General features: G+C 46.7%; 4 protein-coding genes and 1 long non-coding RNA gene across 7 annotated transcripts; 2 read left to right on the top strand and 3 right to left on the bottom strand.

Annotated features, from left to right (window-relative positions):
- Window positions 1-177: 177 nt before the first annotated feature.
- LOC135597752 (xylan O-acetyltransferase 6-like) lies at window positions 178-1,904 on the bottom strand. Its single transcript, XM_065091169.1, has 5 exons — window positions 1,339-1,904; window positions 1,096-1,267; window positions 817-1,013; window positions 596-736; window positions 178-535 (listed from the first exon to the last, which is right to left on the bottom strand). Exons 1-5 carry the CDS (start codon window positions 1,902-1,904, stop codon window positions 178-180), a joined length of 1,434 nt encoding a protein of 477 aa, XP_064947241.1.
- Window positions 1,503-2,087, top strand: LOC135597753 (uncharacterized). Its single transcript, XR_010481402.1, has 2 exons — window positions 1,503-1,641; window positions 1,727-2,087. It is a non-coding gene; the product is annotated as an uncharacterized LOC135597753 (long non-coding RNA).
- A 2,374-nt stretch (window positions 2,088-4,461) lies between these two features.
- On the bottom strand, window positions 4,462-7,411 carry LOC135597750 (acetylornithine aminotransferase, mitochondrial-like). Its single transcript, XM_065091166.1, has 3 exons — window positions 6,605-7,411; window positions 5,647-6,081; window positions 4,462-5,171 (listed from the first exon to the last, which is right to left on the bottom strand). Exons 1-3 carry the CDS (start codon window positions 7,028-7,030, stop codon window positions 4,629-4,631), a joined length of 1,404 nt encoding a protein of 467 aa, XP_064947238.1. The 5' UTR covers window positions 7,031-7,411; the 3' UTR covers window positions 4,462-4,628.
- A 151-nt stretch (window positions 7,412-7,562) lies between these two features.
- Window positions 7,563-13,730, top strand: LOC103972340 (omega-3 fatty acid desaturase, chloroplastic). Of its 3 annotated transcripts, none has more exons than XR_670776.3 (9): window positions 7,563-8,478; window positions 8,587-8,676; window positions 8,774-8,840; window positions 8,933-9,025; window positions 9,114-9,299; window positions 9,385-9,465; window positions 9,844-9,981; window positions 10,082-10,525; window positions 10,867-13,730. XR_670776.3 is itself a non-coding variant. In XM_009386643.3 (8 exons), exons 1-8 carry the CDS (start codon window positions 7,988-7,990, stop codon window positions 10,277-10,279), a joined length of 1,344 nt encoding a protein of 447 aa, XP_009384918.2. In that variant the 5' UTR covers window positions 7,563-7,987; the 3' UTR covers window positions 10,280-13,730. The 3 variants fall into 3 exon arrangements, 1 of the variants encoding a protein (XP_009384918.2); XR_010481400.1 differs by having other exon boundaries at window positions 10,082-11,008; window positions 11,112-13,730; XM_009386643.3 differs by having other exon boundaries at window positions 10,082-13,730.
- On the bottom strand, window positions 11,376-13,462 carry LOC103972338 (zinc finger CCCH domain-containing protein 33-like). The gene has a single exon (XM_009386642.3). The coding sequence runs from the start codon at window positions 13,460-13,462 to the stop codon at window positions 11,540-11,542; it is 1,923 nt and encodes a 640-aa protein (XP_009384917.2). The 3' UTR covers window positions 11,376-11,539.
- Window positions 13,731-13,992: the final 262 nt, after the last annotated feature.

Genomic DNA, 13,992 nt, shown 5'->3' with positions numbered 1-13,992 from the left:
TCTTATTGTATTCAACATCGATCGGCAAAGACCTTCCCCTGTTCTAGTCCTGCTTCGATGAACCATCAGCTCTTGTTGATATCTAAGTTCATCCAATTTCCAAAGATCTTTTTCATTTATTTTAATTGAATATTTATGTGTAATGATGTAATAATGATTATTACAAGTTTTGCGTGTTTAGGTGCGCCATGGCCGTGAAGCGATGCGGGCGAACAGGAACTCGTTCCAGGTGTCGGGAAGGCCCGGGAGACACCAGTGGATGCAGTCGGCGTAGGTGGCGGGGTCGGCCTGCTGCTCCGCCGTCAGCAGCTTCCCCTGTCGGAGCGTGTGCACCGCCGTGTGCGCGTCCTTCCGGAGCTCCGACATCGCCGTGATCCTGACGAACGACACCGGCAGCCGCATCGACCGGACCACGCTCTCCTCCTCCGCGAACAGCCGCCAGTCCGTGCCGATCGCCAGCCGCCGCGACGTGTTCGTCACCGGCATCGTCTCCATCGCGCACTTGACCCCGTCCGGGTTGCCCCAGTCCTGACTCCTGTCGCCATCACCCGAGTGATTGGAGAGAACCCGAGACGAGGTACAGCTGCGGACCTACCTCATGTGGTTGGGGGACGCGCTCATGAAGAACACCATCGTCTTCTCGGGATCCACGTTCCTGCGCACCCACTTCGCCCACGTCCTCAGCACTCTCCTGTAGGCTACGGGCCGATCGACCTTGCCGTACTCCGTTCCTCGCCTGTCGCCACAGAATAAGAAGCTGCTAATCGGTGGACCAGCCATTAAGCTCAAGGTTATGTCGGGTGGAGAGCTGCTCACAGGACTCTCATCTCGGGCGTGTTCATCCACCAGATGTAGGTGTTAAAGATCAAGTAATCCACTCCCTTCCAGTGCTTGCCGTGCTTGGCGATCGAGTTGGTGATGACGCGGTTTCTGATGCTGTGGACCTTGGGGTCGTCGGAGTTGGATTCCACCAGGAACGGCGCCCAGTAGAACTCCACTGTGGCATCGTACTCCTGTGACGGTGCAACGGCATCAAGGACTTGCTCCAGTTGCAATCAGAGATTCACAGGAGTTCTGGCTGCAGATTTGTGCTACCTCAGCTCGGAAGACGTTGAGGGAGGCGTTCTTGGTGAGAGTCTTCTTGCCCCATGGGATGGCAGATTGGACCAGGCAAACCATCGACTCCCACTGGTTCCTGTTGAGCGAGTCCCCCACGAACATGAGGCGCTTCCCTCTGAGCCTCTCCAGCATCACCTTCGCATCAAATCTGTACAGGCAACCAAATAATTCATGCGTCTCCTGGATTCAAGCGATCGGGCATCGTGGATTCATTTATACCTCGGCAAGTTGCAGTCGCGGGGCTGCCACCGCCACTTCTGGTAGCGGCCGTCGCGGCGGCCGTTCCTCATGCACGTCACCTGCTCCGTCAGGAACGCGCACTCGTGTTCTTTGTATATGGGATACGAGACGTCGTCGTAGACCCACCGGCCGTCGAAGAGGTTGCAGCTCTCCGGCACGTCGAGGACTGCGCGCTGCGGCTTCGCCTGCTCCGGCTCCTGCACCGGATTCCTGACGGACGGCACCCGCACGGCTTGCGGCCGCTCTTTGGCAGCTGAGTCACTCGCCGTCCTCTCCGACACGGTTTGCTCTTCTTCTGCACCATCCATGCGACTTAGTTGAACCACATGGAGCTTTTGCCGGGCTAATCTTTGAGTCTTGGCCGTAGCACTGCCGAAGGAGTACTCGGCCATCGACTTAACGTGCTCGTTGTACTTGAGCATGACGAAAAGCAAGACCGAGAAGAGGAAGACGAAGACGAAGACGGGGTTCCTGCCGCTCCTCCGGCCTCCGTACAACAGCGAGCGCTTCATCGTGAGGAGGCTTCCGTGAGAGGGCGATCGCATCTCACGTGGGAGCTTATCGTGCTGCAGAGGAAGGAGGAAGTGGCGTGAATCGGTGGGAGAAGAAAGGAGAGAGCCGCATGAATTCAAGATTGCACATGCAATAACTTGTTCTGTTTGTTCGGAGTAATTATTCTCTCCCAACGCCAAATGTGGTAAAAGTTCAACAAGTAGATTTAGCTCACATATCGCACGGCCTAATCAAATGAGTCAAATAATTTTGGGAAGAGTGTCAACCGAGACAAATTGGATGATGCAGATGGGAGGAAGAAGAGTCAAACGCCTAACGAGTAGGTTTCCAACAAAGAGGGGACCGATCAAAAGGAGGTTGTCCGTCCTTGTGGAGGTATAATTGCGTATTACCTAATTGGGTAATGTAGCTAGACCTCTTGGGTAATATAATTAGATCTATTAAGTATTTCGATTTTTAAATTTTTAAAAAATTATATTATAATTTTTATAGTTATAAAAGTAAAATATTTAACTTTATTATCCTAATATCATCGATTTTATTGATGGAATATATATAGTATGCGTAAGAAATAATATAAAAATGATGGAGAAAAAGATAATTTTTATATCCCAGTTATGTTTTTAGTGGTGACAGATGACATCACTGTTGGGGGTCATCGATGGCTATTGTGGATTAGGAGAAAAAGCGATGACGATAAGTAAGACAGAGAGAGAAGGAAGATAACAACGTAGAAGCCAACGCTCTGCATTTGCGTTAGTGACACTCAGCAATTACGTTGACATCGAGCAGATACAAAATGGCAAAAGGGTCGATCGATAATTATGTCGATGCGATGCAGATGTAAAGCGGTGAAAGGATCACTCGGCATCTGCATCGACGCTAGTGTAGATGCAAATGCAAAGCAGCACCGCTTTTGCATCTTCGTCGATGCTGAAAACGATGTGGGGAAGAGCGACACTGCTTTGCATCTACGACATCGACACAAATGCAGAATGATGAAAGGGCCACTCAGATAACTACATCGGTGCTGACGTAGGTGCAAAGTGACGAAAGGATCGCTCAGCATATGCATCGACACTGATGCATCTACGTTGCGCACATCGACAATGATGCAGCGAAGGACAACACCGCTATACATTTATGTTGTTCTATTTTTCCTCTTCTTTCTTCCTCTCTTTCATCATTGCCGTCCCTCCTCATTCTTCTCCTTCCCTAGCAAGAAGCCACAAAAGTCTTTAGCGTTTTCATCGACTATTGCGTCGTTCTCATCGGTCGCAACCATAATAACCATTCATGACTCTCAATAGTATCGTGTCATCCGTCATCACCAAAAAACGTAATTGAGATATTAAAATTATTTTTTTGCCCATCATTTTTATGTTAAAAAATAATGTTAGGATAAATAAAGTTAAATATTTCATAACTATAAGGATTTCAATATAAATTTGTTAAATATAAAGATCAATATAATATGTAATTAGTCTTTCTGATGAATGCAGACAAAGTTTGGTGTTTACCATCACTGGGATGTAAACCCTATGTGGCTGCAGCTGTTGGTATCAAATGGAGATGGCCAAATTTGACACTGCAAAGTAGGTGGAGTCGATGGTCCTTTTCCACTCTAATAAACTCCGTGCAGCAATATTCATGGAATACTTTTGTCGACATCCTTCCTTTTTTTAACTTAGTACATTAATACACAATAATATTGTTTATTTTAATTTTTTCTGATTTGGATGATCAAGATTTAAGTTACAAAAATAATCTTTTATTTACTGGTATCGTCAAAACTCTATATTTTTTTTTCTTAAAAAATAAATAAACCAATCATTGTTTGTTTTTGCTCATCAGAGCACAAAATAAACTATACTGCTTTATGATCCTTAAAATTTGAAAGCAAACCTAAAATAGATCTCACACAGTTCAAAAGTTGCCAATGAGGTTTTTTGTCCTTTATGAATCTTCTGTATAACTCTCTTCACTGTACTCATAGATCCTTATGCATTGATGAATGCACAGTTCAAGTTTGAATTATGATCCTGAGATGTTGGACTTCATCATTGTCTATGGAAGATAACATGTCATCTATCTCAGCTGGGTCTACATATTGTTAATATATCTTGATTAAATTTAGAACAATATTACAAGAATGCATTTAATTTATTTTTTTACAAATTAGTATTCCTCATTAAAAAATGTATATACAATTTAAGAAATCCAAAGTATTAGTTGGCATGGCCTTTGATGGTCAGTCACTATGAGTTGGCATGCAGCAAAGTTAGGAACAATCCATCACTATGTTCAACTTCCTACTTCATCAAAGTCTGATAAGTTTGGACTGTTGCATCAATTGGAGCATATCTATCCCTTTTCTGTTGCATTTATGTCCCTTCATTATTCCAATAATTACAATCTGTAACTATTGCTTCTTGTTTGAAGTCCAATCTTTTTCTTATGCATACCTAACTCCACCATAGATCAGATATGCCAAGTTGCCAACTGTACCCAGTCCCAACTGAGAAGCATCTAATTTACCATGCATCCAACAAGATGGAAAGACAGCACTGTGTATACATATTTGGCCTATGAATGTAAGAAGTTTGTAATATTTTGAAGGACATAAAATGATTGTTTCATATTCTGCTAAGAGACACAAGATTGATAAGGACATTTAGAATCTTATAACCAAGATTTAAAATGGTTCGACACCATCAACAGTACATACAAAATGCATATTTTACATCCTGAAGCCGCTATTTGTTAGAAGTATTACCGTCGAGAGAAGGCAAGCATGCACTTAGAACTTCGGCAGCTTGTTCCAGCTCCTCCTTGGATACAACCAATGGAGGCACCAGCCTGACTACATTCCCTTTTCCAGCCGTCAGCACCAAAAGGCCAGCGTCTCTGCAAGCATCAACAAGAGGAGAAGCTTGGACGTCCAGCTCGATTCCCACGATAAGCCCAAAACCACGTATTTCTTTCACATGTGGGCTCCCTTCCAGTTTCTTTAGTAGTAGTTCCTTCAAATAGAGTCCTTTCCTAGTTACACTGGCCAAGAAACTGGGCTCCTGGATTTTATTCAGAACTGCAAGGGCAGCATGACAAACAAGTGGTCCACCAGCAAAAGTGCTCCCATGATCTCCAGAGCTTATGGCAGCAGCAACCCTTTCGGTGGTGAGGACGACACCGATTGGTAGACCACCAGCAAGGGGTTTGGCAAGGGTCATCATATCAGGCATCACACCAAAAGCCTCATGGGCCCATAGATGACCTGTTCGGCCCAATCCACATTGCACCTGCAAAAACGAATGTAACCAGAACACGATAAGAAGCTTGATTCCCAACAGTGTATATAAGCATATAAAGGAATATGAACAGGATTGAAAAGAAAAAGTAGTAGAAGCAAATGTGGCATCCTAAGCATTTGACGATAATCCATGCATACTCTGTTGATCTCATGGCGAAATAAGGAAATAGATTCCAACTAAGTTACAATTCTATCAGCAACTATTTTAATACATGGAACTATGACACCCAAATGGATGCTTGTGCCTGACTGAATTAGAACATTTAAGAGCAAATCATCCTTTGCAATATTGACATGGGCTACAAACTCTTAAAAAGGAGACATGGACGAACATACCAGCGACACATTCAAATTGCCAGTATGTAAAATAAATAATGTCCCAAAGAGCTACTGCATGCAACCAATAAGAGTTTCAAAAAGAAAAGATCTAATTGTTTGTGTGAACAAAAATTGTGGCTGCCTACCTCATCAAATACCAAGAGAGCACCAGCCTCATCACAGGCTGTGCGTAGAGCCTGTAGAAAGTCCTTCGTGGCACTATAAATTCCACCTTCACCCTGAATGGGTTCAACAAAAACTGCGGCTATTTTGCCAGGTTGTATCGCTTTCTTGGCTTCTTCACTATTTCCATATTCTATGAATGTGACCCCAGGCATGACAGGTTCAAAGGGTAACCTGTACTGTTCTTTACTTGTTAGGGCAAGAGCACCCATTGTCCTTCCATGGAAGCTATTAGTGAAAGCAATAAACTCTGTAGCAGGAAGTTTCTTATCAGGGTGTGAAAATCTTTGAAATTTCCTTGCAAATTTTATGGCTGCTTCATTTGCTTCTGTTCCAGAGTTTGTAAAGAAAACACGGTCCGCAAAAGAACTCTCCACGAGGCGCTTTCCAAGAGTCACCTGCAATATATTCACTTTAACAATACAAGAACAAATAACTATGAAATTTGGACAAAGTGAATTTTTACACTTAAGTTACACAATAAAAAATAGGCTAAGTATAAGGGTAAGGAAAAATAGTTAGTTATTCGGCAACAAGAACATAGAGATAGATTCATGTTAAGAACACAAAAAAACACCAACAATACTAAAGTTTTGTTTCCAAGAAGATGACCATGGAAGTAAACAAGAGAGATTTCTTCTAAGCACTTAAGTATTATTAATCTAAGAGACAAAAGTAAGGAAACAAACAAATAAGTAATTAATTAGTCAATTAGCATCTAATACAAAATCCCAAAGTACTATCAGCAATCTGCATGGATTTGAAAGAGTCCAATGCACCTAATAATCAATTAGCCAAAAGAATATGGTACAAGATAAGCTCAAACAACTCCCACCATATGATACCGGCGAGCTGCAATCCATTGTAGTCTCTTAAGAATCTCATCAAAACAAAATCACAGCCCAGCTATTCTGACCATACCTGAGGAATTGAGTAGTAGACATTGCTGACATGAGTAAGAGTGTTGGCCTGCTCGACCACCGCATTCAGCCAATCCTGATCACCATGCCCAAGAGAGTTCACCGCAATCCCGGCCGTCATGTCCAGATACTCCTTCCCATCCACATCGTAGAGCTTGCATCCCCTGCCACTCTTGATCACCACCGGAGCTCGGGCATACGTTCCCACAAACACATTCCTTTCCATCTCCATCACTTCTTTGCTCTCCCTCGATGCCGGTTCCAGAGAAGTCTCCACCTTCTGCTGTGCGTCCGACACCAGGCATGAGGAAACCTTTGGAGATTTAACTCGACATGCGAATCTGTTACCTTTGTCCAGCTCAAAGACTCGAGGGAGATTTCTTGCAGGAAAAACGAGAAACAAGTGCGTTGCTTGTAGAGAATTCATCGCCCTTTCCCAGAAAAAAAATCTCTCCTTTAATCTCTTACACTCCTAACTATATATATTAGCCAAAATCTTGGGTGAAAAAAGCTTTCTTTCCTTAAATCTATATAAATCTCTACAAAATCGGCCCTTTTTCCAAAGAAATATAGAATCAAAGAAGGTTTCTTTGGCGAATGGATCGATTGAGAAATGTGTCTGGACAATCGTATCCCACAACTATTGCAATCGAAGAAACAGTCAAGGAAATGAGCCACACACAAATTCCAACAACGAGCAACCTGAAAGCTCGAGAAGGGAGAGCAAGAGGAGCATCCAATCTAGGGTTTGGGCGGCAATATTTGGGACCTGGGAGATTAGGGTTTCGAGAGGAATGAGTGCGTTAGGGTATTGACCGATTGCACAATATACGATATATACAAATTGGCCGTAATAGTCTTTGAGAGATTATGTTATGGTTTGTTCCACCACGTGTTACGTCCCCATTGGCAGATTACAGTTCCGGCGTCCTCGGCCCATTGTTTTGGATCAATAGATTGGCGTGCGTGGAATTGGATCCGAAGCATGCCGTGGGAGATCAACGCACCAGATGGTTCCACGTCGATGACGCAGGTAAGGCACGTGGGAGGGACGGCGTTCCGCAAGTGCTGGATCCCGTCCAAGGTTCAAACACCGTTCGCGGTCTCTACCTTATATATATGTACGCTCTTCGCCTCTTGTTCTCTGTATCTGACGCCTCTCCCTGACTCCAATGCTCCCACTATAATCTTCCCTTTTTGGATTTGTGGGGCGATCCTTGATCTGTTCTCTCTTCTCTGTAATTGATTCCTTCAATCTCAAATCCACCTCTACTAACCATTGCTGCGACGGAACCACAACTGGAAGCAGAGGCGAGGGAGGAGGAAACGAGCAGCTATTGCGGGAGAAGGGGACGGTTAACAGCGGAGAGGAGCCATTTTTGCAATGGCGAGTTGGGTTCTTTTCCAGGGCTGTGGCGTCAGGCTTCTCCCCGCCGCCTTGCCTCGCCCCAGATCCGGCATCCCGCCTGCCACTAGCCTCAAGCGTCTGCGGAGGACCCGTCTTCCCTCTTCCACCTCTTGTCTCTGTTGCTCTGTCGGTCTCGCCGGCCGCAGGGACTGGGCGCTCAGCATGAGCGCGCCGTTGCAGGTGGCGCCCTTGGAGGAGGGTTCCGCGATGGGGAGTGGCGTGAAGGAGGAAGCGTTCGACCCTGGAACGCCACCGCCGTTCGGGTTGGCGGAGATCCGAGAGGCCATACCCAGGCATTGCTGGGTCAAGGACCCGTGGCGATCGATGAGCTACGTGGTGCGCGACGTGGTGGTCGTCTTTGGGCTCGCGGTGGCGGCAGCATATCTCAATAACTGGATAATGTGGCCGCTCTATTGGATAGCTCAGGGGACGATGTTCTGGGCCCTCTTCGTTCTCGGGCATGATTGGTATGGAACAAATACCAAACTCCAGATTCAACCATTACTCGTTTACCCTCTGTAAATTTCGAGTTCTTTAGCTTGTTGGGTTGCTAACGAAGCTTCGATCCTTGGTAGTGGCCATGGGAGCTTTTCGAACGACCGAAAGCTTAACAGCGCGGTTGGGCATTTGCTCCATTCCTCCATTCTCGTGCCATACCATGGATGGTAGGTTCCTATCCTCCAATCTAAGCTTTCTGAACCTGGATGGGTCAAACGTTGTATATGCTGGTGTCTAACACGAACAATGCATTGAGCCTTGCAGGAGAATTAGCCACAGGACGCATCACCAGAACCATGGGCATGTTGAGAACGACGAGTCATGGCATCCGGTTGGTAGCTCACTCCTTGTTCTAGAGATTGCTTGTTGTTTTCCCTTGAAGGATTCGGATGATGGGCTTTCTTTATCGTGGTCCCATTGCAGTTGTCTGAGAAGTTATATAGGAGTTTGAATGCTGTAACGCGAAAGCTTCGCTTCACATTGCCATTCCCTATGTTTGCTTACCCCTTATACCTGGTGAGCAGCCACGCAGACTCTTGTAGTGTGGCCTACTGAGTATCTTGGACCTAAATTGACTTCAATCTTAATCTATAACTCTTGACAGTGGAGAAGGAGTCCAGGGAAATCTGGCTCACATTTTCATCCTAGTAGTGATTTATTTGTCTCTAATGAGAAGAAGGATGTGATTACATCAACGGTCTGCTGCGCAACGATGGTGGTGATACTTGCAGGGTTAACCTATTTGATGGGTCCTATTCAGATGCTTAAGCTTTATGGGATTCCATATTGGGTAGGTTTTTCTTGTACGTTTACATATATATATCTGGAAGTTAAGCTTTTTGGATGATTTGAATGGTACCGATGCTGAATTGCAGATTTTCGTCATGTGGCTGGATCTGGTGACATACTTGCATCATCATGGACATGAGGAGAAACTTCCTTGGTTCCGTGGAAAGGTATGAAGTTGTTGTTGTACTCGGGAAAATTGCATGCATCACTTTTGGCTAGAACAAGTTTGTAGTATCCAAGATATCAGACCTTTAATTTCGGTAATGAAATTGCTTTGCGATGCATTTCTGTGTGCTAGAAGCCTAGAACAAGTTTCCTATTTTTCTCTTTAATCATGTCAAACTTATACTTCTATTGTTATACATAAAGAATTTACTTTCAGCAGAGCTATGCCGCTGAAGAAGATCCATATAGCCGATCGTTCATTCGATATAAAGCACTCTCTTTTACTCAAAGCTAGATAGATAATTGAGATGGAATCTTGGTTGTTCTTGATCAAGAATGATGTGTATAATATGCTAATCATTTTTAATTATATGTTCTAGGAATGGAGTTATCTTCGAGGAGGATTGACGACACTAGATCGAGATTATGGATGGCTTAACAATATCCACCATGATATTGGGACTCATGTGATACATCACCTCTTCCCGCAGATACCACATTACCATTTAGTGGAGGCGGTCGGTGCTATTTAATTTTCTCCTTAGTTTTGCTCGCATAGACATTTACATGGACTTATCCGACAGGACTTGCTTATAAATCTTTGCTCTTTTGCATCAGACTGAGGTGGCAAAACCAATTCTCGGAAAATACTACAGGGAACCAGTAAAATCTGGACCTTTGCCATTTCACCTATTTGGAGTCCTAATGAGAAGCTTGGGATGTGATCATTTTGTTAGTGACATTGGAGACGTCGTCTACTATCAGACTGATCCTCGATTGAATGGTGCTTCAGAAGCAAAGTGGCACAGACACTGATGTCATCCCAATGAAATCCATCAGACTGCTAATACCATAATACATGGTCGATGAAACCTGCACATTCAGCAAAGCTGGATTTTTGCTCATGGATTCCTCTCGAGACGCATATTTTCTCTCCTCGGGCGAAAGGAAGAGAGGTCTCTGCCAGTTAATCATGCGATCCCACATAACTAAGCATGCATTCATATCAGTTCATATTGCGACAAAGATGTCATCAGCACAGCTAACATTTAATTTTTATAGGTAAAAATGCAGTTTTCTTTGCTTCTAAGAGTTATGGTGATTTTTATTTTCTAGGTTCACTATGACAGTAATGGGAAACTGCAGAATCTCTAGAGCATTTGTCTGTTGATTAACATGCTTTTGAAATCTTCCATCACAATGCATCATAATGTAACATTTCCAGTAAGGATGATGCCTGACATATGGTAGAAGAAACATCACCTTCACCAACTTTTTGATGTGATACAAATCCTTTCTTTTATGTGCTGCATGTGGCCCATCTTTTTTTCTCTTGATTAAAAGGATATGGTCCAATATTGTTGAACATAAATGCAACAAGATCTTTATGCTGTGATCCACAGACCAGGAAATGGAGTGTGATGGGTTCTATCACCTCAAATTGCCTTGAATGGAGAATGGTGTACGTTCGAGGGGCTAAAAGGTCTGCACACTGGAATTTGTTCTGCAGCATCAACCCCAGCAAGAGAAAGGAAGAATAAAGTGGTATTCTGCTATCTCTCTCTCTCTAATATCACCTCTGCCTTTTTTTATGTTTCGGTGTCTCTATCGACCTTTACCAACGAAAGTTTGTGGACATGCACGCAAGGTGTTTGAATAAATGCCCATACCAACAATAATAGAGCATGTAGTGTTGGATGGTGCCCACTGAGAAGGTCATTGAGAACAGTGACAAAAGATGTTGAGCTAGCAAAGCACCATACAGCGCAAATCTACTCGGCCAGCACTGAAGTTTGTTTCTCCATAGAACAAATCTAGCCAACCATATATGTCGTGCAGCAGCTTTACACGATGACATATGTGGACAACACTTCCAGTTCATAAAACCTTAGATTACGAGTGAGCAAAGGAGTCAAAGAGAATGCTTCTTCTTGTTCATATACATAACATGTTGCGTCTATAAATCCATCTGCTTGATGAATGAAAGAACTTGCACTCTTATTGTGCATACTACTGCTACATATAATGGATTCCAAAGAATGTAAAGAAGCAAAGAACCAAAGGAAATGGCATCTTCTACGCCATTATCTTCTCCTCCGCCCATGGAGAGAACATGTCCGCGTTATGATGCTCGCTCGCGTCAAGCCCATCCTTCACCAGAGACTGGACCCAGGACACATCCGGCTCGTTCGGCCCCGAAGCTACTACCCGTCCAAAGGTGGCATGGTTGCTGCGGAGGGCGAAGGATGTGGATTTCCTCAGCTTGTTCAGCTCCTCTCCCTGAATGCCCCATTCCAATTTGCCGTCTGGTGAGCTCCAGTCGGACAGCAGCGATGGCGTAGCGGCCGCGGCAGCGGCGGTTGTCATGGCCGAGAGCATGGATTGGCGGCCTGCGGTCGCCCCACGATCGCAGAAGCTTTGACTGCGCATAGCGAACGCGGAAGCCCTGGAATTCATGATGGCCTTCGCCATCGAGTGGTCGAGCCCGAACGAGGATGTCGAGTTCACAGGAGGGGAGGAACACTGGCTGCCTCCGTATCCAGACAGCAATTGAGGCTGGTGCATCTGGATTCCAGAGGAGGATTGGAACTGAGCTCCCCCCGTCTTCCTCATAGAGAGCCCCTGTAATTGGGTCAGCAGTGATGGATCCACAGACCCCAACAAGTCAGTGTATTCTGGAGCTCGAGCGGCCGCCGCGGCGGCAACCAAGGTGTTTGCTCCCCGGTTGGCCCGCGGCGAGGCTGTTCTTGTGATTCCATCCACAAATTTCTGCTGATAGCCTTCCAGTCCGAGCAGCTCGAGGTCGAAATCCAACTCTCTGGCACTCAGTGACGCCTTGAGTCTGCTGCTCGGCAGCTGCAAGGCCGGAGGTGTCATCAAGCCGCCCGCTTGATTCATCCACGCCGCCGCAGCCCCTAAACCCGACGAAGCCGTAGGGGACATCGGCGAGCCTGGCTGCTGCATCAGCGTCAAGGCCATCGCCATGTCCAAAGAGGAAAGAGCCGGCGACGACGATCTTGGAGAGGACAACAACGTTCCCGCAACTGATGCCGCAGAGGGGTTCACCGTCCGCAGCTCCTCCGGCTTGTGGGCAAAGAAGCAGACCCGGCGGTTGCAGCATGTCTCATCCTTGCAGAGCCGAGTCCGGTACTGCGCCGGGTGGAGCCAACTCTCGAACACGCCATGGGCGTATTCGCAGGCGTCGCCATTCCGGCAAGAACCTTTCCGGAACTCGAGGCACGGCACGCAGCTGTAGGAGAACTTCCTTGGGTCTCGGCGCCGGGCGTTCTCGCCGGGGTGGACGAAGGGGCACTCCGTCCAATCATGGGAGTAGGCGCGAGAGCACGGCTTGATCTTGAAGGTATACATGCGGAACTCGTCGGTGCCGTAGATCCCGGTGTTGATGTCCGGAAGCGTCGAATCCGGTGGATATTCCTTCTTCTCCCCTTGTTTCGGTTGCTCTTCTTTGCCCGGTGATGAAAGCCCGGGGAAAGGAGGAGCTTTCAGGATCACTCCGAGGGATTTGGCGACGGTGCTCAATGATTGCCGCGCGACGACGTCCCCGGGGCGGTTGCCACTCGCGTCGAGGGCGTCAACGACGTCCGCATCGGCACCGATCAAGAGCTTCACGGCCTCAAGAGAGGCGGGGGAGCCACCAGCGGCGGCACAATGGAGCGCGGTGACGCCATCGGAGGCGGCGCGGCGGGCGGCCTCGGCGGGCCGGGCGGAGAGGAGGTAGCCCATCACGCCGGTGCTTCCGTAGAGCGCCGCGATCATAAGCGGCGTGCGTTGCTGGTAGCCCATGCCCCGGCTAGGGGATCGGCCGTACCAGTGGGCGGCAACATCGAACGGGTGGCCCTCGTCCTCCACCGCCCGCTTGAAGGCGGCGAGGTCGTCGGAGGCGGCGATCTCGAGGAGCAACGCCGCCGTCTCTGACGAGGGCTGCTTCGCCTCTCCGCTGGCCGAAGGCGGGGAGAGCTTCCGGTGGCCGCTACACATGCCCTCTTTTCTACCTACACGAAAACAAGGGAACGCCATCAGAAACCAAAAAAAGAGAGGACCAGAAGCCAAATGAACGAAAGCAGAGCAGCGAAGGAATGCGTACGGGAGGCGGAGAGACGATTAGCAGAGAGGAATGAACGGACAAATGGAAGGGAAAGTCCGGCGTTCGCAAGGAAGTCTTTGGTCTTTGGAACCTTTTGTAGACGGGAGTCGTACTGTGTAAATTACACAAAGCAACATATGCTCAACCGAAACTTCACATCTACCCCTTCGGAAGCCCTTGATCCATCATTATATAAATGTCTGAGGACGTTTATGAAATCCGAATCGAATGCGATTCTTACAACAAAGTCCTTTCGAGGGACCTACATGTGATATATGATTTGTTTGGGTATACTGGGAATACTAACTAAGTCGCGGTAATCCCCAAGGGAAGGGAAGAGAGGGGGGGAAGAGGCGAGACACGTCTTTCCGGTCAAAGAGGCGATCACCGGGAAGGAGGTCGCCTTCTTCCCAACCGAAATGAG

Source organism: Musa acuminata, chromosome BXJ1-11 (assembly GCF_036884655.1).
Source record: "Musa acuminata AAA Group cultivar baxijiao chromosome BXJ1-11, Cavendish_Baxijiao_AAA, whole genome shotgun sequence".
Lineage (NCBI taxonomy): Eukaryota > Viridiplantae > Streptophyta > Magnoliopsida > Zingiberales > Musaceae > Musa > Musa acuminata.
The sequence above is the reverse complement of the archived record's forward strand: the minus strand, read 5'-3'. Positions and strand labels throughout refer to the sequence as shown.

What these genes read in the sequence shown, in the direction of transcription:
- LOC135597752 (XM_065091169.1), bottom strand. Translation starts at nt 1,904, where the DNA reads ATGCGATCGCCCTCTCACGGAAGCCTCCTCACGATGAAGCGCTCGCTG. An exon ending in TCAACGTCTTCCGAGCTGAG is followed by an intron (nt 1,014 to 1,095) that starts GTAGCACAAATC and finishes GCACCGTCACAG; the next exon opens with GAGTACGATGCCACAGTGGA. An exon ending in GCGTCCCCCAACCACATGAG is followed by an intron (nt 536 to 595) that starts GTAGGTCCGCAG and finishes TGATGGCGACAG; the next exon opens with GAGTCAGGACTGGGGCAACC.
- LOC135597750 (XM_065091166.1), bottom strand. Translation starts at nt 7,030, where the DNA reads ATGAATTCTCTACAAGCAACGCACTTGTTTCTCGTTTTTCCTGCAAGA. An exon ending in TCTACTACTCAATTCCTCAG is followed by an intron (nt 6,082 to 6,604) that starts GTATGGTCAGAA and finishes AATATATTGCAG; the next exon opens with GTGACTCTTGGAAAGCGCCT. An exon ending in CTCTCTTGGTATTTGATGAG is followed by an intron (nt 5,172 to 5,646) that starts GTAGGCAGCCAC and finishes TCGTTTTTGCAG; the next exon opens with GTGCAATGTGGATTGGGCCG.
- LOC103972340 (XM_009386643.3), top strand. Translation starts at nt 7,988, where the DNA reads ATGGCGAGTTGGGTTCTTTTCCAGGGCTGTGGCGTCAGGCTTCTCCCC. An exon ending in TTGCTTACCCCTTATACCTG is followed by an intron (nt 9,026 to 9,113) that starts GTGAGCAGCCAC and finishes AACTCTTGACAG; the next exon opens with TGGAGAAGGAGTCCAGGGAA. An exon ending in TTCCTTGGTTCCGTGGAAAG is followed by an intron (nt 9,466 to 9,843) that starts GTATGAAGTTGT and finishes TATATGTTCTAG; the next exon opens with GAATGGAGTTATCTTCGAGG.
- LOC103972338 (XM_009386642.3), bottom strand. Translation starts at nt 13,462, where the DNA reads ATGTGTAGCGGCCACCGGAAGCTCTCCCCGCCTTCGGCCAGCGGAGAG.